The sequence below is a fragment of the Gopherus flavomarginatus genome, chromosome 1, assembly GCF_025201925.1.
Source record: "Gopherus flavomarginatus isolate rGopFla2 chromosome 1, rGopFla2.mat.asm, whole genome shotgun sequence".
In the NCBI taxonomy this organism is placed as follows: domain Eukaryota; kingdom Metazoa; phylum Chordata; order Testudines; family Testudinidae; genus Gopherus; species Gopherus flavomarginatus.
In genome coordinates, this window is record NC_066617.1 from 215,878,473 (window position 1) to 215,904,166 (window position 25,694).

Sequence of the window (25,694 nt, forward strand, 5' to 3'; positions counted from 1 at the left end):
CATATTTAAAATCTTATCCTGGCAATTTTCCAGCTGGTAAAGAATGTGGCTTAGTCTATGACATTTTATAATAATGTCAATTGGAGCTAAAATATCTGAGTATTCTTGCTATGTGTTGAGAACATAAGAACGGCCCTACTGGGTCAGACCAATGGTCCATCTAGCTCAATAGTCTGTCTTCTGACAGTGGCCAGTGCCAGGTGCCCCAGAGGGAATGAACAGAACAGGTAATCATCAATTGATCCATCCCCTGTTGCCCATTCCCAGCTTCTGGCAAAGAGGCTAGGCACACGTCAGAGCATGGTTTTGCATCCCTGCCCATGCTGTCTAATAGCTATTGATGGACTTTTCCTCCATGAACTCATCTAGTTATTTTTTGAACCCTGTTTTAGTATTACAAGTTGTATTGTTATCCTGGGAAATATTATGAAGATATTTACTAAATTGCTAAATTTAGCATCAAATAAGTTTTCGAAGTATATGTGTTTCATGATGTGATTACCTGATGCTGTGCCAATTGTGACTACCTCTGCCATTTTTGTGTGTATTTAATTGAGAATACAGTGAAAGTTGTTTTATCTGGTGCATCACCAACCGGAAAGCTCTATAAACCGACATTTCCAATCTTCATTGAAATTCCAGTTTATAGTCTGGTTGGTTTGGGGCCGGTAGTGGGTGGTTGGGGTGTGGAATGCGGGCTCTGGGAGGGATTTTGGGTGTGAGAGGGGGCTCAGGGCGGCAGGTTGGGGCACGGAGAGAGTACGGGGTGCCAGATCTGGGGAGCACTCACCTTAGGTGCTCCCTGCAAATGGCGATCTGTCCTGGTTGTTCCTAGGCAGAGGCATAGCAGGTGGCTCCGTCCACTGCCCCCACCCTGAGTGTTAGCTCCGCAGCTCCCATTGACTGGGAACCGTGGCCAGTGGGAGCTGCGGAGGCAGCGCATGCGGACAGAGGCAGCATGCGGAGCTGTCTGCCACACCTCCTTCTAGGAGCAGCTGAGACAGGTTGTCATTTGCAGGGAGCCGCCTGAGAGGAGCACCCCCTCGGATCCAGCACCCTGCATCCTCTCCCGTATCCCAACCTGCTGTGCCGAGCCCCCTTCTGCACCCAAACTCCCTCCCAGAGCCTGCGCCTCGCACCCCCGCTTGCACCCAAACTCCCTCCCTCTTAGTTAACCAGCATTTTTCACTTACTGGCACCTCCTGTTCTCCCAGCATGCCGGAAAAAAAACACCTTTTACTAACAGAACAAAATATGCTACTAGTCAGTTTGGCAAACACCTGTACCTTGGTATTAATGTCAAGGGAATCACTCTAAGCCAGGGGTGGCCAATCTGTTTCTCCTGAGCCACATGCGGCTCTTCAGAAGTTAATATGCGACTCCTTGTATACGCACCGACTTTGGGGCTGAAGCTACAGGCACCAATTTCCAATGGGCCAGGGGGTGCTCACTGCTCAACCCCTGGCTCTGCCACAGGCCCTGCCCTCACTCCACCCCTTCCTATCTCCTCTCCTGAGCCTGCGGTGCCCTCGCTCCTCTCTCTCTCTCCCAGAGCCTCCTGCACCAAGGAAACAGCTGATCAGGAGGTGCTGGGAGGGAGGGGAGGCACTAATTGGTGGGGCTGCTGATGAGTGTGAGGCGCTGGGAGCAGGAGGGCAGGGAGCTGATGTGGGACTGCTGACATATTACTATGGCTGTTTGGCAATGTACATTGGTAAATTCTGGCTCTTCTCAGGCTCGGTTGGCCACCCCTGGTCTAAGCATATCGAAATGACATGGAAAATGGACACCTCTCTGTAGGGGTACAAAGGCAAAAATTAAGACCACACTTTTGGTTAATATTTATTAGTTCAAGAGTAGCACTGTGGATATAGTGAAAAAAGATACTTTTAATAGATTCCAAGGCCTGAAGGGGCTGTTGTGATCATCTTATCTGATTTCCTGTATAACACACACCACAGAACTTCCCCAAAATAGTTCCTAGACCAGGGGTCGGCAACCTTTCAGAAGTGGTGTGCCGAGTCTTCATTTATTCATTCTAATTTAAGGTTTCACGTGCCAGTAACACATTTTAACGTTTTTAGAAGATCTCTTTCTATAAGTCTATAATATATAACTAAACTATAGTTGCATGTAAAGTAAAGAAGGTTTTTAAAATGTTTAAGCAGCTTCATTTAAAATAAAATTAAAATGCAGAGCCGCCAGGACCCGGGCAGTGTGAGTGCCGCTGAAAATCAGCTCACGTGCTACCTTTGGCACTTGTGCCATAGGTTGCCTACCCCTGTCCTAGAGCATATCTTTTAGAAAAACAGTCAGTCTTGATTTAAAAATGGCAAGTGATGGAGAGTCCACCAGGACCCAGGGTGAATAGTTTCAATGGTTAATTACTCTCACTGTTAAATTTATTCCAACCTGAATTTGTCTAGCTTCAACTTCCAACCATTAATCATGTTATCTCTTTCTCTGCTAGATTGAAGAGCCCATTATAAAATGTTTATTCCCCAGATAGATACTTATCGACTGTAATCAAATCACCCTTAGCCTTTTCTTTGTTAAGTTAAACAAAGTGAGCTCTTTGAGTCTATCACTATAAGGCATAATTTCTGATCCTTTGATCATTCTTGTGGTTCTTCTCAAAACCCTCTCCAATTCATCAACATCCTTCTTGAATTGTGGGCACCAGAAATGGACATAGTATTCCAGCAGCAGTCGAACCAGTGCCAAAAATAGAGGTAAAATAACCTCTCTGTTCCTACTCAAAATTCCCTTATTTATGCATGCTAAAATTGCATTAGCCGTTTTGGACACATCATCATCCTGGGAGCTCACATTCTGCTGGTTGTCCACCAGAACCCCCACATCTTTTTCAGAGTCATTGCTTCCCAGGATAGAGCCCCCCATTCTGTACCTGCGGCCTATGTTCTTTGTTCCTGGGGATATACATTAGTTGTATTAAAATGCATATTGTTTGCTTGTCCCCAGTTGACCAAGCGCTCCAGATTGCTCATCTTTATACTTACCAGTGACAATTTTATGGTTTCTTCCAGGTCATTGATAGAAATGTTAAATAGCACAAGGCCAACAACCGATCCCACTAGAAACACACCCGCTCTGTGATGATTCCCGTTTACAATCACATTTTGAGACCTAGTAGTTAGCCATTTTTAATCCATTTAATGTGTTTTGTTAATTTTATATCATTCTATTTTTTAATCAAAATTTTGTGTTGTACCAAGTCAAACACCTTACAGAAATCTGTCTGTTACACCAAAACTATTTTTATCAACCAAATTTGTAATCTCATAAAGAAAATCTCAAATTAGTCTAACAGGATCTGTTTTCCATAAGCCCATATTGATTTGCATTAAGTATGTTACCCTCCTTATTTCTTTATTAGAGACCTGTATCAGCCATTTCACTATCATGCCTGGGATTGATGTCATGTTGACAGGCCTATAATTACTCGGGTAATCCCGTTTGTTTTTAAAATCCGACATATTAACTTTCTTCCAGTCTTCTGGAACTTCCCCAGAGCTCCAAGATGTATTAAAAGTCAACATTAACAGTTCAGCAAGTTCCTCAGCCAACTCTTGGATACAAGTTATCTAGACCTGCTGTTTTAAAAATGTATGATTTTAGTAGGTTCTGTCTAACATCCTCCAGAGATACTAGTGGAATGGGGAGAGTGTTGTCATGATACGATGAAACTATATCATCTGTTTTTTCTTCAAATACAGAGCAGAAATATTTATTGAACACTTCTGCCTTTTTTGCATTATTGATAATTCTACTGTTTCCATCTTGTAATGGACCAATACCATTGTCAGAATTCTTTTTGTTCCTAATATAGTTTTAAAAAACTCCTTATTAGCCTTAACTCTGCAGGCCATAGATTTCTCCATGTGTACCTTTGCTTCCCTTATCAGTTTTATGCAGTTCCTTACTTCTGATTTATATTTATTACCATCAACTTCCCAATTCTTCCATTTGTTTTATACTTAATTTTTTTTTATAGCTGCCTTCACTTCCTGTCTAAACTTGGTCATTTTTTAAATCAGTATGTCCCTCTTCCTCAATTGGTGGCTTTTTTGGGCCTCTTGTAAAATGTTCTTAAATGATTCCCAATTATCATTCACATTTTTTTGATTACATTCATCCTCCCAATTGATTTGGCTCATAATTATTTTCAACTTTGTGAAACTGGCCCTATTAAAGCACCAAGTATATATATTACTGGTCTGGACTTTATTCTGTTGGAACATTATCATTGTGATCAAGTCATGATCACTTGTATCTAAGCTACCATACATTTTTAGTTCTGCGATCAGTTTCTCTTTATTCTATTTAGACAAAGACTAATAAAGAATTCCTCCGTGTTGAGTGCAACAGTTTTTGAATTAGGAAATTGTCATCTATAATTAAGGCTAAGATTATGTCATGGAAGTCAGGTATTCTATGACATTTTCTGCTTCTGTCCCAGGGCAGTTGGGGCTGAAGATGTCAGCTGGTGGGGGCCCTGGAGCTCTGAGCTGCTATGGGTGGTGGTGGGGCCCCTGCAGATCCCAGCTGTCAGGGGGACCGGACTCAGAGCTCCAATCTACTGCAGGTAATGGGGCCGCTGGAGCTCTGAGCTGCCAGCGGTAGCTGCAGTGGAGGTGGATACTGGACCCCCTTCCCCCTTTTTTCATTCTCCTGCACTAATGCTAGTTTTCAGTAGAGAAAGCTATGAAAATCTCAAAGCTCTGTGGGCAGCAGATGCAGTTCTGGAACGTATCCTGAACAAAATGATGTGTAAAATAAGCACATTCTTCCTAAATGCAGGGAAAACTTCTTTAAGAAGACTTTAAATGTTGAGCATTAGAAATTGAAGCTAAGAAACAAAGTTGGGAATGTTGGGAGGAAATAGCACAATAGGAAGAAATGCAGCTTTACAGATGTCTATTAATTTTCAGTGTAACCAATATCTCTAGGACTATATGACAGTATTTTACAGGAAAAGTCATGAATATTACTTCATCCATTACTGTATGTATATGTGTGTATAGGCATGAGGGGTGTGTGGTTTTGTATGTATAGGGCTTTCACCTTTCAAAACAATGAAAATTCTTTTTGTGGAAGAATGGCGTAATGGTTAAAGCACAGGACTCACAGTTAGGAGATCTGAGTTCTGGTCCTGGTTCTGGCTTTGTCACAGTCTTCCTGCATGATGTTGGGCAAATGCTTCAATTTAAATGTCCATTTCCCCACCTATGCTATGATGATAACATATTTATTTCACATTCAAAGGTTATGGTAAGAGCTTAATTCATAAATGTTTGTAAAGCCTTTTGAGATACTCTAATATTTTGCACTTAGAGAGTGCATTCTAATTATTTAAAAGGTTTAAAAAAGCACTTATGCTACATGATTTTAACACAATAAACTTGAGACTTTTGCTCTTCGAAGTGGGAAGAACTGAGAGTGTTAGAAATAAAGATCTCTAGGGTTGGATTTTTTTTTTTAAGATCATAATTTTAAAATGCAAGTGGGTTTTGGCAGCCCTTGTTTTCAAGGGCTGAGAGACTTGCTTTTAGGGGGCAATTTTTAGAGCAAATGTATCTTTTCAGATGAGTGAGGAAGAGTGGTCAGATTTGGAGCCTGTCAACCTTTTCAGTCTCTGTCTAATCCAATTTGGAAAACCTGTTTGAATTCAAGTGTAAACGTAAGTGAGATTTTTTTTTTTCTCAACCTGCTTCCAGGATGAGCTTTTTGTGTTTTACTTTTTTGTGTCAAATTTTTCATTTTTTTTAAGCCCTCTTACATGTGGCAATATTGCTGTATTTCTTAGAGGATAGTGGTAAAGGACAAAAGAACTTGGTTATATTCTTAAAGCAAAATATATCTACATCTGTGGATCTAATCTATTAGCAAAGCCCATGTGACTAGGAAGGAATGGAGGGAAGAAAATGTGATCCGAAAAATGGTAGCCTTGAGGAAGCTGACTGAGACAAACCACCAGAGCTTGAAGAGAATTAAAGAATTATAAAAAGACAGTGGAAAATAAAAAGGATGCTTGGATTAATGGGAAGTTACTATTTTGGATAAATGAGGTAGAACTAATTTGCACTAATACTGAAACTGTTTTATTTATGTTTTAGAATCAGGTGCTGTTTTCACATTTGGAAAAAGCAAATTTGCAGAAAATATTCCTAGCAAGTTTTGGTTTAAAAATGACAAGCCTTTGTATATATCATGTGGAGATGAACATACTGCTATTGTTACAGGTTAGTATCTACACAGCTTAAGGAACATGTTTTGTAATACACAGCTTGTAAATGTATGGTTTAGTATCATGTCTGTGGTAGTATTATAAACAAACAATCCCCTCCCCCCATTCTTTGAAGGAGTGCCTTCATTCCCATTGAAGTCACTGGGAGTTAAATTCTGAGCACACTAAACAGGAGATGCTTGGTGCCCCACGTGAGTGCGTCTTTAGTGCAAAATGACAGCATCGGATCAAAATAAGAACATAAGAATGGCCATACTGGGTCAGTCCAATGTTCCATCTAGCCTGGTATCCTGAGCAGATTTTTTCGGAGAACTGTCCACAATGTTCCCAAGATCTCTTTCGTGAGCGGTAACAACTGATTTATACCTCCTTATTTTGTATGTATAGCTGGGATTATGTTTTCCAATGTGCATTATTTTGCATTTATCAACACTGAATTTCCTCTGCCATTTTGTTTCCCAGTCACCCATTTAATGAGATCTCTTTGTAACTCTTTGGTCAACTTTGGACTTAACTGTCTTGAGTAATTTTGTATCGTCTGCAAATTTTGCCATCTCACTGTTTACCCCTTTTTCCAGATCAATTATGAATATTTTGAACAGCACAGGTCCCAGTGTGTATCCTTGGGGGACCAGCTGTTTATCTCTTTCCACCATGAAAACATACCATTTATTCCGACCCTTTGTATCCTGGCTTTTAACCGGTTACTGATCAATGAGAAGACCTTCCCCCCAGCTATCAAAATGATTTTGATCAACTTGAAAAAGAACACTGAGACTGACAGTATCTAATAACTATTCTTAAATAGAGAAAATTTATGTAGTGGAAATAATCAGGGCTTGAAATGAAAATGAACCTGGAGAGTTCTTAGTTATTTGAGAAGCAATGCTGAATGCAACTAGTAAAGGTCAATAGGAATCCTTGTCTGAAACTTAAGTATCAGAGGGGTAGCCATGTTAGTCTGAATCCAAGAATCCTATGGCACCTTATAGACTAACAGACGTTTTGGAGCATGACCTTTCGTGGGTGAATACCCACTTCATCAGATGCATGTAGTGGAAATTTCCAGGGGCAGGTGTGTGTGTGTGTGTGTGTGTGTGTGTATATATATATATGCAGGCAAAACTAGAGATAACGAGGTTAGTTCAATCAGGGAGGATGAGGCCCTGTTCTAGCAGTTGAGGTGTGAAAACCAAGGGAGGAGAAACTGATTTTGTAGTTGGCAAGCCATTCACAGTCTTTGTTTAATCCTGAGCTGATGGTGTCAAATTTGCAGATGAACTGAAGCTCAGCAGTTTCTCTTTGAAGTCTGGTCCTGAAGTTCTTTTGCTGCAGGATGGCCACCTTAAGGTCAGCTATAGTGTGGCCAGGGAGGTTGAAGCATTCTCCTACAGGTTTTTGTATATTGCCATTCCTAATATCTGATTTGTGTCCGTTTATCCTTTTCCGTAGCGAGTGTCCAGTCTGGCCGATGTGCATAGCAGAGGGGCATTGCTGGCATATGATGGCATATATTACATTGGTGGACGTGCAGGTGAATGAACCGGTGATGGTATGGCTGATCTGGTTAGGTCCTGTGATGGTGTCGCTGGTGTAGATATGTGGGCAGAGTTGGCATCGAGGTTTGTTGCATGGATTGGTTCCTGAGCTAGAGTTACTATGGTGCGGTGTGCAGTTACTGGTGAGAATATGTTTCAGGTTGGCGGGTTGCCTGTGGGCGAGGACTGGCCTGCCACCCAAGGCCTGTGAAAGTGTGGGATCATTGTCCAGGATGGGTTGTAGATCCCTGATGATGCGTTGGAGGGGTTTTAGCTGGGGACTGTATGTGATGGCCAGTGGAGTCCTGTTGGTTTCTTTCTTGGGTTTGTCATGCAGTAGGAGGCTTCTGGGTACACGTCTGGCTCTGTTGATCTGTTTCCTTATTTCCTCGTGCGGATATTGTAGTTTTGAGAATGCTTGGTGGAGATTTTGTAGGTGTTGGTCTCTGTCTGAGGGGTTAGAGCAGATGCGATGGTACCTCAGTGCTTGGCTGTAGACAATGGATCGTGTGATGTGCCCGGGATGGAAGCTGGAGGCATGAAGGTAGGCATAGCGGTCAGTAGGTTTTCGGTATAGGGTGGTGTTAATGTGACCATCACTTATTTGCACCGTGGTGTCCAGGAAGTGGACCTCCCGTGTAGATTGGTCCAGGCTGAGGTTGATGGTGGGGTGGAAGCTGTTGAAATCGTGGTGGAATTTTTCCAGAGTCTCCTTCCCATGGATCTAGATGATGAAGATGTCATCAATGTAGCGTAGGTAGAGAAGGGGTGTGAGTGGACGAGAGCCGAGGAAGTGTTGTTACAGGTCGGCCATAAAAATATTGGCATATTGTGGGGCTATGTGGGTGCCCATAGCAGTGCCACTGATCTGGAGATACATATTGTCATCAAATTTGAAATAGTTGTGTGTAAGGATAAAGGCACAGAGCTCAGCAGCCAGTTGTGCTGTGGCATCATCAGGGATACTGTTCCTGACAGCTTGTATTCCATCTGTGTGTGGGATGTTCGTGTAGAGAGCCTCTACGTCCATGGTGGCTAGGATGGTGTTTTCTGGAAGGTCACCAATGCTTTGTAGTTTCCTCAGGAAATCAGTGGTGTCACGGAGATAGCTGGGAGTGCTGATGGCATAGGATCTGAGTAGAGAGTCCACATATCCAGACAGTCCTTCAGTGAGAGTGCCAATGCCCGAGATGATGGGGCATCCAGGATTTCCAGGTTTGTGGATCTTGGATAGTAGATAGAATAACCCTGGTCGGGGCTCTAAGGGTATGTTGATTTGTTCCAGTGTTAGTGTAGTGTTGATGACATCTTCATCATCTGGACCCATGGGAAGGAGACTCTGGAAAAATTCCGCCACGATTTCAACAGCTTCCACCCCACCATCAACCTCAGCCTGGACCAATCTACACGGGAGGTCCACTTCCTGGACACCACGGTGCAAATAAGTGATGGTCACATTAACACCACCCTATACCGAAAACCTACCGACCGCTATGTCTACCTTCATGCCTCCAGCTTCCATCCCGGGCACATCACACGATCCATTGTCTACAGCTGAGCACTGAGGTACCATCGCATCTGCTCTAACCCCTCAGACAGAGACCAACACCTACAAAATCTCCACCAAGCATTCTCAAAACTACAATATCCGCACGAGGAAATAAGGAAACAGATCAACAGAGCCAGACGTGTACCCAGAAGCCTCCTACTGCATGACAAACCCAAGAAAGAAACCAACAGGACTCCACTGGCCATCACATACAGTCCCCAGCTAAAACCCCTCCAACGCATCATCAGGGATCTACAACCCATCCTGGACAATGATCCCACACTTTCACAGGCCTTGGGTGGCAGGCCAGTCCTCGCCCACAGGCAACCCGCCAACCTGAAACATATTCTCACCAGTAACTGCACACCGCACCATAGTAACTCTAGCTCAGGAACCAATCCATGCAACAAACCTCGATGCCAACTCTGCCCACATATCTACACCAGCGACACCATCACAGGACCTAACCAGATCAGCCATACCATCACCGGTTCATTCACCTGCACGTCCACCAATGTAATATATGCCATCATATGCCAGCAATGCCCCTCTGCTATGCACATCGGCCAGACTGGACACTCGCTACGGAAAAGGATAAACGGACACAAATCAGATATTAGGAATGGCAATATACAAAAACCTGTAGGAGAATGCTTCAACCTCCCTGGCCACACTATAGCTGACCTTAAGGTGGCCATCCTGCAGCAAAAGAACTTCAGGACCAGACTTCAAAGAGAAACTGCTGAGCTTCAGTTCATCTGCAAATTTGACACCATCAGCTCAGGATTAAACAAAGACTGTGAATGGCTTGCCAACTACAAAACCAGTTTCTCCTCCCTTGGTTTTCACACCTCAACTGCTAGAACAGGGCCTCATCCTCCCTGATTGAACTAACCTCATTATCTCTAGTTTTGCCTGCATATATATATATATATATATATATATATATACACACACACACCTGCCCCTGGAAATTTCCACTACATGCATCTGACGAAGTGGGTATTCACCCCCACGAAAGCTCATGCTCCAAAACGTTTGTTAGTCTATAAGGTGCCACAGGATTCTTTGTTGCTTTGTCTGAAACTTAATGTTCAAGATGGTATATGTCTAAAATTAAAACTTTTTGGAGTTATAAATTATGTTTGAATGGAAAATAGCCCTACAAATCAATCCCAAAACATTTTAATAAATGCTACTACTGTACAGTAAATTACAACAACCACACAGAAGTTTTGATGGCACATAGTAAACACACTTTTAATAAAAATCTCATTTTTGTTTCTTTGAAATGCTAGTAGCAGTAACCAAAAAAGAATTAGAGTCTTGTTTGAACTAATGCAAAAGAGACTAGTTTAGTTGATGATCATGTCATTAAATACATTGGCAGTTCATCTCATGTAAATGCCAGCATTAAAAAAATAGGAAATGGAATTTTGATACAAAAAGTTCATGAGGTATTTTCAGAGTGGGTTTTTATTCTGAGGTAGAATTCTCCCCATCTGCCACCCTAGGACATTTGAAATAGGTGTTCCCCCTTTTTACTTCTGTGTTGCTTAAATGTTTACTTGTTATATAGGTGTTTGAGGATATCCTGTCAGTCCCCTGCTAGACTGCTTATAGTTTGCATGTGGGGAAATTGGGATTTGTGAAAAACAAGTGTTTTAATGATTAAAATGCTTTTATGCTTTTATAACAGACTGCAAAATATGTTGTAGTGAAAAACCAAAGCGTTTACTGCACAGCAGGGTTTTTCCAGTCTAACTTCAGAGAAAGTGATACTGCAATTTAATTATACTTGACCAAAACTTCAAAGTATTTTTTCAGGTTGTAGAAGTTTTATTAAATAATTTCTATTTACTACTTAACATTTCTGATAAGCTAAACTTTTATTTTTATTCTTCTCTAACTTTATTGGCAAGACATTACATTAGGAAAGGGTGGCCATTACCAAAAAAAATCCCTTCCCAACAGTTGTTTTTGGAGTTTGTATGTTAAGAATTATGTAGGTTTTAAAACGCTACAGTGACGTTAAATTTTTTTTAAAAACTAAATGTTTGTAATATAGAATAAGTGCTTTTTCTATGGTATTTAAAAAATGAAAACGGACTGACTTATGCACTTACGAAATAGTCAGAGTTTCTGTAACCCAAACTTAGAACCTTGACTGGGGAACCAGATCGTTGAAGCACAAAACAGCTATAAGTTAGGTGGGTGTACGTGCGGGATCATGGGTGTGAGCAGTGCTGGTTTTAACAGTCAAGGCGGCTAAGGCAGCTGAAAAATCAGTTGACGTGGCCATTCTCTGATGAACCCCCAGCTGTAAGAGCTTTGTGGTGCTTCAGCAGGAGTGCACTCTGCTCCTCCCCTTGGGAAGCACTGTGAATGAGTTGAGGAAAAGGCAGTGCTTCCACATGGGAGTGAACTTCTTCTGGAGGGTATGTCTACACAGCAGCTAGAAGGTATGATTCGCAGCTCAGATAGACATACATTCACTAGCTCTGCTTGAGCCAGCATGCTAAAAATAGCACTGTGGCTGCGGTGGCAAGGATAGCAGCTTGGTCTAGCCACCTGATTACAGTCCTCCCTGACCTCTGGATATGTACTCATGCAGCTAGCAAGAGCCACTGTCGGTGCCATCAGAGCCACACTGCTATTCTAAGCATGCTAGCTCCAGCAGAGCTTGTACATGTATGTCCACTTGAGAGGACATACATGCTGTGTAAACATACCCTCGCAGCTGCTGTGTAGACATACCCTCGTATACAAGGAACTTTGCTAGAGCAGGTATTGCAATTTACACCTTGCTATGCCAGCTTAGCTAAATTTGGTCCATGGTATTACACAAGATCACCATTTAAAAAAAATAAATGTTATAAGCACTGAGAAAACAGTCAAATGCAGCTGTTTTATCTTCTGTGTGTCTGAAAAGGATGATGTTAGGTTTTTCAAATTGTTGATCTGCTACACTTCTACCCTCAATCTGTGGATCTCCTGTATGAAAACACTTGTGTATTTGTAATGATTGAGCCCATAAAGTTAATCAGAAACTCATTCTTGAAAAATGTGATTCTGGCATTACTTCTTAGCTAAGTTTTGTAGTATAGCTTTTACATTGTAGGCTTACAGAACTGTCTGATTGTATGAGGTTTTTAATGTATCCCACCGTAAATATTACATCCAGATGCTAAATCTAATTCACAGGAGAATGCATTCTTCTGGGAACAAGGTATACAGCAGACACATGTTCAAGGAGAAAGTCACACAATATGTGAACATATTTATATAAGTTAAATACAAACAATGTTCTGCAGAAGTTCACATTTGGAAAATCCCTCCCACAGGCCAAATTGTGCACATACATCTGTAGAAATCGCAGGGAAAATTTTGATACACACACAAAACCAAACCCAAACAAAACAAACAACACTTCATCTCCAAACAACTTCTTCCAGTGCTTTAATAGGGCCAGAATCTGGACATTGTATAAAATATACAAAATGCAGGCATGCAAATGTGGAGGGAGTATTTGCACCCTATTCTGATTTACGTCAGTCACTTGCACAGATTACTCATTTTCCTATCTAGAATTATCTGGTTGTTCATGTGTCCATACTGTTGCTGTGTAAATAGATGCAGGGAGACCATGTTTCCTGATCCATAGATCCTCTTATGTGCCCTCTTCTGAATGCAGGTTTTCTGGCAGATCTCTGTGTACAGTGCCTTTTAAAATTTGGCTGATATTACTGAAGATATCTGCCAAAAAATAATCATAAAAAGTGTAGAATATGGCCTCAAAAATGCTTTCACAACTGCCAATTTGTCTCAATTGTCCATATCCTAAAAAGTGTCTGAGACTGTTTTGTTATGGATGACAAAGTAAGCTGTTATGGATAACAAAGCAAACTGTTTTGTTATGGAGAAAGCTGTTCTTTTGTTTTTGTTTTTTTTTATTTAAGCTATTCTCACTACTAGCTGTGGCTGACCAACTACAGAGCAAGCCTGCGATATTAATTTGTAGAAAAAAAATCAATTCCATCTATGTGTATTGTAATTGACTATATTTTTGAAAATAGTCTGTTAGTTAAGTATTAAATAGTATTAAACAATTTCATTGTAAAATAAAGAATATTTAACTTCTCTCATAATTTTCCTTACAAAAAGCTTTAATAATTAATGTATTGTGTGCCATGAGTTGATGGCCATCCTTAATTATGATCTGCTGTAAAGTTGCTCTATATTCAAACATTTTTATGCGTTCCCATTGATGTCTTTATTTTGCAGAAAATGGTAAACTTTACATGTTTGGCAGCAATAACTGGGGCCAGTTAGGACTAGGAACAAAGAATACTATCAACAAGCCAACTTGTGTAAAAGGTTTGTCTATTTTTCTTCTTTGGCTTTTTGATAGATGGCTTGAATGAAAAAGTGATTTATAGTATCAATTTCCAAATTAAATACAAGGTCCCTATTTGATCTTCTGTCACCTCACGATTCTAGGTCTTGGGGAGTTTGAGGACTACTCAAGATACACAGAATCTGATCTTTTTGGAGACCCATTAAGAATTCCCATTCAGTGTCCTCTCTTTCTGTCCAACTTCATTCCATATGCAGGGAAGTTATTGGACTGTTGATCACTGAAGTGCTGTTTGGTGCTTAGACAGCAAGAGAAAGTATCATTATATGTATGCATTGTTGTTGTAGCCATGTTGGTCCCAGGATATTAGAGGGACAAGGCAAGTAAGGTAATATTTTCATGGGACCAACTTCTGTTGGTGAGAGAGGCAAGCTTTCAACCTTACGTAGTGCTCTTCCTCAGGTCTGAAGTTGGTCCAATAAAAGATATTACCTTACCCACCTTGTATCTCTAATATCATTATGTGTAACCTTCTGCCAATGCAGCAAAGAGTCCTGTGGCACCTTGTAGACTAACAGACGTATAGGAGCATGAGCTTTTGTGGGTGAATACCCACTTCATCGGATGCATGTAGTGGCAATGCAACCCCTAGCAGAGAGTTTGTCTCACTATCCATCCTACTAGTTTTTGAGTAAATACCTGAAGGTGTCCAAAAAAAGCAGAGCCATTAATGGTTTCACCCACATCCACTACACACATCATTAAATAAAGAAGGAATGAAATAAGTACCCATGCTTGTTTACAGATTATGGAATTTGTCATTCCATTATAAACTCTTACAGTTCTCCCAGCCAGCTCTACCTTCTCTAACAGATCAATAATTCTTTCCCCATCAAAAAATTTATTCTCTCAGTTCACCCCATTATTATCAGTACATCATTCTCAACCATCAAATAAATTAACTCTCTTGCTCTCTGTCATCAGATTTGTTCAGTTGCCCATCATCAAATACAGATTATTCAGCCTGTTCAAACCCGTTTCATCCAGGAATAAATTAATTTCTGCCCCAAACATCTTTCCAGAGCCCTTTGCTGCTTCTGTTCTCTCCTTCTACCTGTTTCAGGCTGATGACAGAGGGGAGAGCAGGATCACTGGGATCTTCACCTCCTTGGTCAACAGCCATGTGAGGATATGGGGTTGATTCTTGCCTTGGGTAAGATAGAGTGGGAGCTCTCCCTTTGCTGCTTCTCTCAGACTATGGCAGGCAATGGAGAGAGCCAGGAGATCCTAGAACAAAGCTCCTCCTTTCAGGAAGTGGGGAGGGCTGGGAGTAGGGCTGGGCCGGACAGTTTTTTCACTCTCCTTGGTAGTGGCCAGCTGTGGAAAGGACAGATGTGACTCCAACATGGTGATAGTTGGCTGTGGAATGGGATGGCAACAATTCCCTGCTCAAGTCCTGCTTGGGGCCAAGCAGCAGTAGTAGCATGTTGCTGTTGCAATTCTGAGAGAGTGCCTTCCTGGGCTTGCTGAGGACCAGATGATCCTTGTGGGGCAGTGAGGGTAAACTCTATCAGTAATGCCAAAACCGTCAGCTATGTTATGCATCATGCATCTGATGAAATGGGTTCTAGCCCACAAAAGCTTATGCCCAGATAAATTTGTTAGTCTCTAAGGTGCCACAAGAACTCCTCATTGTTTTAGCTATGTTACAGGCACATGTTTTAGCTATGTTACAGGTAAGGTGCCATACACCTGGTTGCCATGGGGATACTCCTGGCCTTACAGGCTATAGATGGCACGCAGCAGAGGGAGGAGGTACATATGGGGAGAATCCAGGCTTCTCAGGAGCTAATTCAGGTAATCTCCATATCTAAAAGAGGCAGAATCTAGGGTTCTCTGCATATGCTCTGTGATCCCACAATACAGTACTTCCATTTTTTTCCAGGTGCAGCAGCAAGTAAAAGGGCTCGGAAGAGCATGGTGGTTTTTGAGTACAGTAGAACCTCAGAATTACGAGCACCTTAGGAATGGAGGTTGTTTGTAACTCTGAAATGTTCATAATTCTGAACAAAACATTGTTCTTTCAAAAGTTTACAACTGAATATTGGGTTAATACAGCTTGAAACTTTACTAGACAGATGAAAAATGCTGCTTTCCCTTTTTTATTAGTAGTTTACTTTGAACGCAGTACTGTACTGTATTTGCATGTTTGGTTTTTTTTGGTCTCTGCTGCTGCCTGATTGTGTACTCCCAGTTCAAAATGAGGTTGTATGGTTGACCTGTCAGTTCGTAACTCTGAGGTTCTACTGTATGGTGTTGGTGGGTGTTGGGCAGGATGGAAAAGGGTCCAGAGCAGGGAGGATTTGTTTGTGTGGGACAGTTCTAAGCCTGGGTGACTGGTGGGAAAGGGTTCTGAGTTGAGGGGGTAAGTCTGAGCGGTGGAGTGACTGGGTAGAAAGTGGAACGGCTGTCAGTCTGGCAGGATGGGGATGTTTTGGAGTTGGTGGAGGTTGAGAAGGGTCTGAAAAAGGAGGGAGATGCCCTAGGTTGGTAGGTTTGAGGTCTGCGGGAAATAAAATCAATTTGTGAATGGGGTGTGTGGACAAGGTAGAGAGAAACAGTAAGAAGGATAGTAGGGTAAGTGGTAAATAGGTTGTAGGGGCAGAGATTGGGAAATAGAAGGTGAGAGGTCACAGGGGGATAAATATTTTTCTCTATTTCTGAAACAGGGAGGAGTTACTAAAGGAGAGTGAATGCCCCTTTTTCTTCCCTCTTTTCTACCAAAACACTTCCCCATGACAAGCTGCCTCCCCCCACCCCCCGGTTCAGTTTTTCACTTCAAAAGCACTAGGGACGGAGAGAGGAGGAATGTGGGTGTGCGTGGGTGCACGCGGACGATGGTGAGTGTAGAAGGAGGTTGCTACCTGCAGCCACACTGCTTATTCTGGGCACCAGCCCACAATATGCTTGCTGCTAACAGCTGGTGATTACACTGGTTAATGTGACCAGTTGAGAGGGTGATGTAGAACGTGACAGCCAGGGGGAGAAAAAAACAATAGAGAATTAGTATGTGGGGGTGAAAAGGTAGGGTAGTAGGAGGCAACAGAATTGGGTGATTATAAGGACACAAAATGGCGGGAGAAGGAAAATAATGAGGTAGTAACATCATTTAAGTACTGAAAATTGGAGCAAGTGCCACCCATATCGTTGCCAGTTCAACTTGCTGCAGTCTACTAAGGGTTATCTTACCATGGTAAAATGTGGTATCTGGTTGACTGTGGTATATCAGCGCTCATGCAGTTAATATAAATGGCAGCTACAAACATTTGAGGAATCTTTCTATTTTTGTTTACCCGGGGTGATTTTGATTGACACATTCTTATGAAATAAAGATAAATGTTAGGTTAGAGTGTTCAGTTTATAATGTAACTTTACCTGCTTCTGGTAAAAATATGAAAAGAGCAGATGACTATATGCAGATTGCAAAGTGTTGTTTAACAAATGTAACTATCAACTTGTTTGTAAACTTATTCTCTGACTTTAATTCATAGCTTTAAAACCAGAAAAAGTTAAACTTGCTGCTTGCGGGAGAAACCACACTTTAGTTTACACAGGTATGTAATCTACATTATTTACATACTAGGGAAATATTTAAGGGAAAATTCTGCCCTGGGTTTCATGCATAGTTCTAATTCTATAATGGGAGCCCCCTATGTATATCTAGGGGAAAAACATAGCAGTGAAAATTCAACCAATTGTCATGTATTCTCTGCTCTGAATTCCTGAAATAGCTTTTCCATGCCATGGTGTTTATAAAGGAATTGTATATAGGAATTGGCAAACAACAGCCGGCTTGAAGAATTTCCTCCTACCCGATTTTGATGTGAGGATAACGCTTTCATATAACTTCAGAAAAGGTCTGGATATACAGCACATAATCTTTAGAACCCTCTTCTAGTCTTCCTAAAAGGCAATATGCTCTATCTCCCACTATTGGGTTTGAGAAATTAGTTTGCTAAGCTTTAGAAGTTGGCACTTTCATTTTACAGACATAATATGCAAGGATTGATATGTTTTTAACATTTGTAGAAAGGAACTACCCTCTATATGGCACCAGTGTTTGGAGCCTACAGTGATATGAAGAGAGTGGTTGATTTACTAAGGTTTTAATATATGTGTGAACTCAGGCTATAGTAAATTATTCTTACAATATAACAGAACACTTTAATAAGGACTGACTATATCAAATTGAACAAGGTACAGATTTACAACTTGAAACAGGTACTGTGGCTGGATAATTTTTATGACCACCATTAACATTTGTTGTTACGCATGTTAAAATAACATTAAGGGTATTTAAAATTCATGCTTCAGGGCACAAGCTAATTAACCCTGGGTTGAGAAAGAAATTCTTTCCCCTGCCCTTTTTGTGGTGTTGTACACCTGGAAGCATCTATTTATCTATCCTGGGTACTTATATGGCCCCATCACCATAGTACCTGAGTACCTCACGAACTTTAATGTATTTATCCATCACAACACCCCTGTGAGATAGGGAAGTGTGCTTATCTCCGTTTGACAGCTGGGGAAATGAGACACTGCGAGGCTAAATGACTTGCCCAAGGTGTCACAGGAAGTCATAGTAGAGCAAGGAATTGAACCCATGTTTCAAGTTCTAGCCTAGTGCCTTAACCACTAGACCATCCTCCCTCTTCTGGAGCTTCTTTGCCGCCTTTTGAAGTATAAGGTGTTGTTGACGTCCAGTGGAAAGATACTGAACTAGATGGACTGTTGGTTCAGACTGGTATGACAGATCTTATATACTGTAACTGTTTTGTGATGTATTTGAAAGAAGTGAGAACTATAATCGAAAACCTTCTTGTTACAATTCTCATTTGATAAAGTGTTAGAACATGTACAGTAACTGTACATGAGATTTTATTTTTTTGAAATTTTACAATACAGAAAAAATTTGCAACACTAGAAGTACAATACATACTGTAGCTATGACTATAGTAATTGATTAAAAGTGCTGTGTATGAGCTAAGTAGTATTAAAGCAAGAATATATCTATACAGTATTTTTTCCAAGGTAGTGGTGTAGTGAGGGATAACCTAGAGATTCCATCTCTCACCTCCTTCAGAACCACCTTCAAGAGTCTCTTCTGCTGTGATGCTTACCAGAAATCAGCTAGATTGGCTAAGTCAGAAACAAAATCAATGGGACTTGTGTTCCTAAGATACGTGGCTGCTTTTGAAAATTCCACGTATGCGTACCTAAATTTGGGTTTAGGAACCTAACATTAGGGTCCAGATTTTTAAGAATTTTGGTCTCTAAATGCATAACAATTCATAATAACAAAACAAAAAGCCTCGCAAACCCCATCACCTATTACTTTTAAATTATTCAGATCCAGGGTAAAGCAATTAAAGAAAACACTTTTAAAAAAATTATTAATTTGGATTGAATATTTGTACAACTAATTTGAAAAATTGTGCTATTGTAACTTTACATTAACGTTTATAATGAACTAAATTAAGCTTTTTAAACAAAATACCACTACTAGTGGGCTCTCATTTGAATTTTATAAAACTGCTATATGCACAAAAAAAAAGCCTGACAAAAATTTCAAAATTGTAAGGCTTTGATCCTGCAAATCCTTAAGTGTGTATATTACTTTGCTTTATGAATTGTCCCTCTGACTTCATTTGGACTACTCACATGCTTAAAGTTAAGCACAGGCATAAATGTTGCAACATCAGGGGCTAAAACTGTATTTTTAATAATTTCTCTTAGTGGTATTAAATCTTTGTCACTTCAAGACAAAATTGCAACATTGTTAACCCTGGCACAAGTTATTTAGTCTTTCAGTACGTTAATGGTGTTTATTAACTGTTATGTGCACAGAGATCAAAATTCTTAAAAAGTAGGAGCCATATGTAGGCACATATGTGTGGGATTTTCTAAAGCACCAAAGTGCCTTAGGAGATCAAGTCATGTTGACTTCAAACAGCAAACCCCGATGGATGAGTGCAGCCTGGTAAAGCATTTCAGCTGTCTTGTCTTGTGGAGGCTCGCCATATTGGAAGAGGGTGCCTGGAAATATAGCCTGGGCTATCTGCTTGTCGATTTTGTGGTGTTCTTCCACTAAAAGTGTTTGTGAGGCCCTGGGCTAATCTCTTTCGTCACACGTGAGCATTTTAAATTTTAAACTCTTTAGTAGAAGAAACATAAAATCTGAAATTATTTTAATTAGGAAGCTAAAGAAACAAGTACACCTCTACCCTGCTATAACGCGACCTGATATAACACGGGTTTGTGTATAGCGCGGTAGCAGCAGGGCTCCGGCAACGCTTTAAAGAGTCTGGGGTTCCGGCTGCTGCAAGGAGCCCCGGGCCCTTTAAATCACTGCTGGAACCCTGCCGCCCCTACCTTGGGGCTGTGGCAGCGGGGCTTCACCTGTGATTTAAAGGGCCTGGGGCTCCCCGCAGCGGCTGGAGCGTGGAGCTCTTTAAATCATCGCCGGAGCCCTGCCGCCCCATCCCGATATAACGGGGTTTCAGCTATAATGTGGTAGGGATTTTTGGCTCTCCATGATGGCGTTATAGCGGGGTAGAGTTGTACAAAACATCAGCTTTGCCAATTTTAAAACTATATTGAGAAAAAAAATACAGAACTAGCAACAAATAAATAAAAATCTGATTGAAATAATAGTACCTAGGTCTTATAGCACTTTTCATCAGTAGATGTCAAAGCATTTTAGAAGGAGGTCAGTATAAAAAAATTAAGAATGATTTAAATAAAAAGTTTTTTAAATTAAGATATTATTTTTATCCACCCTGTTCAAAACCATCAAGCTATGTACATAACTAATTTAGGTGATTTTAATATAGTTACCCTGGCCATGCCTCCCCCTTTGCCTCCAGTTTTGTCACACTTGCTTGTTATGTTTTGTCTTAAAGTAGCTTGTAAGCTATTGAGGCAAAGACTGCATTTCTATGTGTGCACATAGCACCTACTCCAATGGGCCCCCAAGACTGAAGTGTTTTATTATGACAATGCAAATTAATAAGAAACCAGTCATACAACTTAATTCATTAACTAAATAGCATATATTTTGATAGCATATATTTTCCCAGTTATTTGTAAATGCACTGACCAGTAGTCCATGGCTGTATACCAAGTGATATGTTAAACATCTTTGTAATGCTGCTTCTATATACAAACATAATTTTATTAAATTTTAAAATCCAATAAAAATTGTTTAGGTGAAGTTCAGCTGCAGGAAGAGTCCAACATAAAGCCTGTGCACCACATAAGCCCTTGAAATAGAGTTTATCTGGGACTTAAGGCTGGCAAAGGTCTTGAATAGCTCTCTGCATAAAGCTGAATTTTACCTATAGTGATTTGTAGTCTTCAGAGGAACTTGGCCTGCTGCAAAATTAGGGTAAAACATTTATCTTGTGTTACTCAATTGGAATATTCCTTGGGATTCCTGTGTAACACCTAAGTTATTTTCATATACTTTGTAACATCAGAGTTTTTCAGTTTTTTTTCAGAGCAGATCAGATTCTTTTGATATCCTTCATGTATTTTACATTTTTAATGTAGTGTGTCTTGAGGGAGAACTAAATTATAAACTCTTTTTTTTAACCTTTATGTACAAGCAGCAGTCCAACTGGGAAATGTAAAACTTTCTTTTTATGTACATATATGATAGAGAAACAAAATCAGATTACCAGAATTGAAGAAAACATTCAGAGGTGACAAACTTCACCCTAATTTTAGCTAGTTACTAAAAGGCTTTTTTTTTTTTTTTTAGTTTTCCATTTATCTATAAGCTGCCTTTGGTAACCTGGACTTTCCAGCAATTACTCAGTCTGCAGATATTTTTAAGTCAAGGCTCTTCCAAGGTGCTTTCATGTCTCTTGAGCTCTAAAAGAACTATGGAGTATGTAGAGTTCCTTCACTTTTGACATCTCTCCTCAAGCTGAGGGAAAACCCAGTCTTCTCTAGATGCATGTGTATTCTAAAATGGAAAGGAAGACAGTTAGAGCCTCCCCATCCAAAAATGCCTAGGAAAACTTTCTCGGGATATACCGCAGCAACCCTTAATATCAATGTTAGAATATTTTAGGACAGGTTAGCACAGTTTTTTTGCAATACTTTTTCTATAGGAAGAAATTGAGCTCAAACTTTCTGATTTGCTTTCACTTACTCTACATATTACATATGCTTTTCTATGTGCAGAACGAGGACATGTATATGCTGCTGGAGGTAACAGTGAAGGGCAGTTGGGATTAGGTGACACAGAGGAAAGAAGCACGTTTCATCTAATTAGTTTTTTTACCAACCAGTACAAGATCAAACAGCTGGCAGCTGGATCTTACACATCAGCAGCACTAACCGGTGAGAGCAACAGCTAATAACAAATCCCTATACCGTGAAAAGGTAACAAACATGTTAACAACATAGTTTATCCTTTGACAGCCCCATTGACCCTAATGGAAGCCTTACACCATGATCATTTGCTTTTGAAAAGCAGTAATTAGCAGTGGAGACTTGATAAGTCCATGTGGTGGTAGAAAGGCTCTTCTTAGATTTGCAAAGCAGCCCTATGTAGTTTTAGTTCCAAATACTGCCCCCCAGGAACTGCTGTAGCTAGGGAGGTTTTATGCAGAGCTAGCTTCCCACAACTTGGAATTGCTGTACAGAGAAGGCTGGATGGTGGCTGAAGATTATTGTATCGTTTCTTTGCCTCAGCCACTCCTTGTTGCTGACATGGGTCTCTGTACAGATGAGACTATGTCTGAGACAAATAGGAGAACAGCTTCTCTATTCATCATGAGGGAGACAAATTCAGTTGGGGTGAGTGGGAGAGGGATAGGAGAAAGCAGGAGGAAAAGAAGAGAATCAGTGGGGTGAGTGGAAAAGCTGGGATAGAGAATCTGTTTGGAGGAAGGAGAAATGGGAATTCTGTTGATGAAGCAAGTGGAGACATGCCATCCTGAAGTTACTAATAGGATAGTGGTACGGGTTTTTGCATCCACTTTGCCTGTCTTTAAATCACGATTTGAGGAATTCAATCGTTCTGACATAGGTTAGGGGTTTGTTACAGGAGTGAGTGGGTGAGATTCTGTGACCTGTGTTGTGCAGGAGGTCAGACTAGATGATCATAACGGTCCCTTCTGACCTTAAAGTCTATGACTCTATGATAGGAATAAGCCTAACATCCATAACATTCCCCAGAATGTGTGTACACAAACCACCAGCAACTTGGGAGTCTGTCATCCTCCAGTCATATTGCTTACTGGAGAAATGTGTCTGGAAATAAATGTTAAATATTGCCATCTCTGGTCTAATATTACCTGGTCACTAAATATTCCATGGCACTTTTCAGAAGATTGTGAGGGATGGGATGCTTTGGTATCCCTGGCTCCATGCTTTGCTGTGTGTTGAGTGCAAGTTGATAGCTGTTCTCATACTTCAGCAATGGCTATGTTTTAGCAGTGTCATATAACAGAGTGTGTGAACTGCCTCTGGATGGAAGCTACAAGTAAATGTAAATATTATTGTTAGCCCAGTTTTGGTTTTAAATCTGACTTTCTGCTCCTTTATTTTAGAGGATGGACAGCTTTTCATGTGGGGTGACAATTCTGAAGGCCAGATTGGCCTGGCTGGTGAAGCCAGTGTGTGTGTACCTTGTCAAGTGGATGTTGGAAAGCCTGTTTCATGGGTCTCCTGTGGATATTACCATTCTGCTTTGGTAACAAGTAAGATAATGATATACTGTGTAATAGAGCGAACTAAACCAATGGGCCTCAAATTGTGGTCCTTATTTTCATCTGCTAAATTGCATTAAAAATAGCTAACACCACATTAAATACTTCCCTAATGATATATGCCACGGGTACATTATATGATCACAAATATAAAGGAAAATTGTCTGTACACTTGTGAATTAGAGGTAAGTCTCGCAGGCACAATCTCTCTAAAATTTGCTCCATGATGTGAAATGATTTGGGAAACTGATGTATTCTGTTCCATGATTCTTTATTGTACCTGAATTAATACTACAATGGGAAAACAAATTACAGTGAATGTTAGTGTGTGGACAGTGTTATGGAAAAGAGTATAATGCTGAATGAATGTCTTATCACACTGATTTTGTTTTAGTGAGACATACGACAAATGCCTTAGGCGAATTCGATTTCTATTTTGTACAATAATCCAACATCTCAGAGACTATTCATATTTGCTCATGTGAACTGACCCTCTTCTCTTCTGCCTTTACCTCCCTTCCCCCCAAAATGCAAATCTTGAATAGGCACCTGTCACACATTTTTCAGGAAAATGCATCTTTCCTGCTATTTGATGCTATATATTTGAATTTCTGGGGCAAACTGAACATATGCTGTATAAAGTGGAAATGTCTTGAGGGAAAGAGTTCTGTGTATGGCTGTTTACAGCTATATGATAAAAAACGTTAAATATTTTTAGAAAGCATGCTGAAAATAGACATCTGGAATTTTGTCAAAGCACCATCAAAAGATTTAACAGGGAACATAATGTATGAAAAGCAATAATCCATCCATGAAAACCCATGACCTTGCAGAGAATTATGAAGACATGCAGTTCAAAGGAGGCAAAGAAGGGCGGAATCTGCAAAGACTGTTAAGATCTGTGTTTTCTTCAGGGAAATAATGACAGTTAATATACACATAATTTTTACTGTGCAGGATTTGGGCTAGGAGGCACTCTGACATTTCTATAGCTCATTTCCCCTCTCCCCTCCCCTCCCCAAAATCACATTTCCTGATTTGAGTGAATTAAAATTAAGATGATATTAAAGGCATGGGCAACTATTTATTCTCATCAAAGGTGTGGACCCCAAATAATACTAAGTCTTTAATCTTACCTCAGTCCCAGTAGAGTACTAAAGACTTCAATAGATAAGGATTACAGATCTTTTAACAGGCATCCAGAAACTACATCTGGTGCTTTACTCAACCTGCTTGATAAACAACAGATTTCTACAGATAACATCTGTGTGGGTCCCTGAGAGTATGCCACGAACAAAATGAAAGCATTCAGTGACTATAAAGTATATGTAGTAGGGTGTTTTGCCTATAGTATACAACTTTGTATTAATGATGCTTTCTTAAAATAAATAAGTTAAATGCTTATGATTGACCAAGAAGTTTAGCAGCCATTAAATATTCTTCAGCTTCTGAGCACCACAATCTACAAGTAGATGTGTACGTCAAAAAAACCCAGCTCTTCCGGGCCATAGCGAGAAGGTAGTATACTAAAAACTTGGTGAACAAATGGTTTTTGATAGCTTACTATGATATGGAGCCAAAAATTGAGTTGCTAATTTGGCCACAGTAGAACTTAGTAGCAACTATAATCCAATTTTTTTAGCCTTGTGACAACTTAACCCAGGAGAGAGGTTTGAGAGATACTTGCACATACTTAATAGTCCTAGCTGTCAGACTTCATAGACTTTCTCAGCGTGAAAGTACTGTATCAAGGTATTGGGCCCATGGAAAAATATGTAACTTTTTTTTTCTTGAGTGTTTTAGCAATTAGATTTTTGAAGAGGGATATAGTGTATCTGGTGTCAAAGAAGGTTCATGTTAACTTAATGGATTAAATTCTACCATGTGGGTAAGTGGGCCCTACTGAAGTCAAGAAGAGCTTTGTGCACATTTGTGAGAGCAGAATATGGCCAAAAGTGTGTGGTAATAAATCTTTTGAGCTTTGGTCTAGCCACTAGTACTGATAGGTGGTCTCCATATGCAGATCAGGCAGAAAGATGGCCAGTTACTTTCTTTGTAGTCTTTGGTCATTAACTGCTCTCCTTTTCTCCCACTCTCAATTTTTTCTCTCTTTTCACTGAGGAGAAGCAGCAAAGATGGCTTTTAGTCCTATTTGGACTTTTTCTGTAGTGTGTTTGCTGGCTTTTCTTTTTCTTTCTTT

At 40.4% G+C, this 25,694-nt stretch overlaps 1 protein-coding gene across 5 annotated transcripts in view; it reads left to right on the plus strand.

The window, feature by feature from the left end:
• The window catches only part of RPGR (retinitis pigmentosa GTPase regulator), a 119,112-nt gene that overhangs the window by 1,031 nt on the left and 92,387 nt on the right, over positions 1 to 25,694 (plus strand). The window contains exons 1-7 of one of the 5 annotated variants that reach the window (XM_050936554.1): positions 4,587 to 4,606; positions 5,607 to 5,701; positions 6,138 to 6,263; positions 13,640 to 13,732; positions 17,264 to 17,326; positions 21,963 to 22,121; positions 23,336 to 23,485. In XM_050936554.1, the coding sequence (XP_050792511.1) occupies positions 13,657 to 13,732; positions 17,264 to 17,326; positions 21,963 to 22,121; positions 23,336 to 23,485 (448 nt within the window). In that variant the 5' untranslated portion in view covers positions 4,587 to 4,606; positions 5,607 to 5,701; positions 6,138 to 6,263; positions 13,640 to 13,656. Of the gene's footprint in view, positions 1 to 4,586; positions 4,607 to 5,606; positions 5,702 to 6,137; positions 6,264 to 13,639; positions 13,733 to 15,535; positions 15,570 to 17,263; positions 17,327 to 21,962; positions 22,122 to 23,335; positions 23,486 to 25,694 lie in introns of those variants that run through there. The other 4 variants (XM_050936553.1, XM_050936552.1, XM_050936555.1 and 1 more) reach the window with 4 other exon arrangements.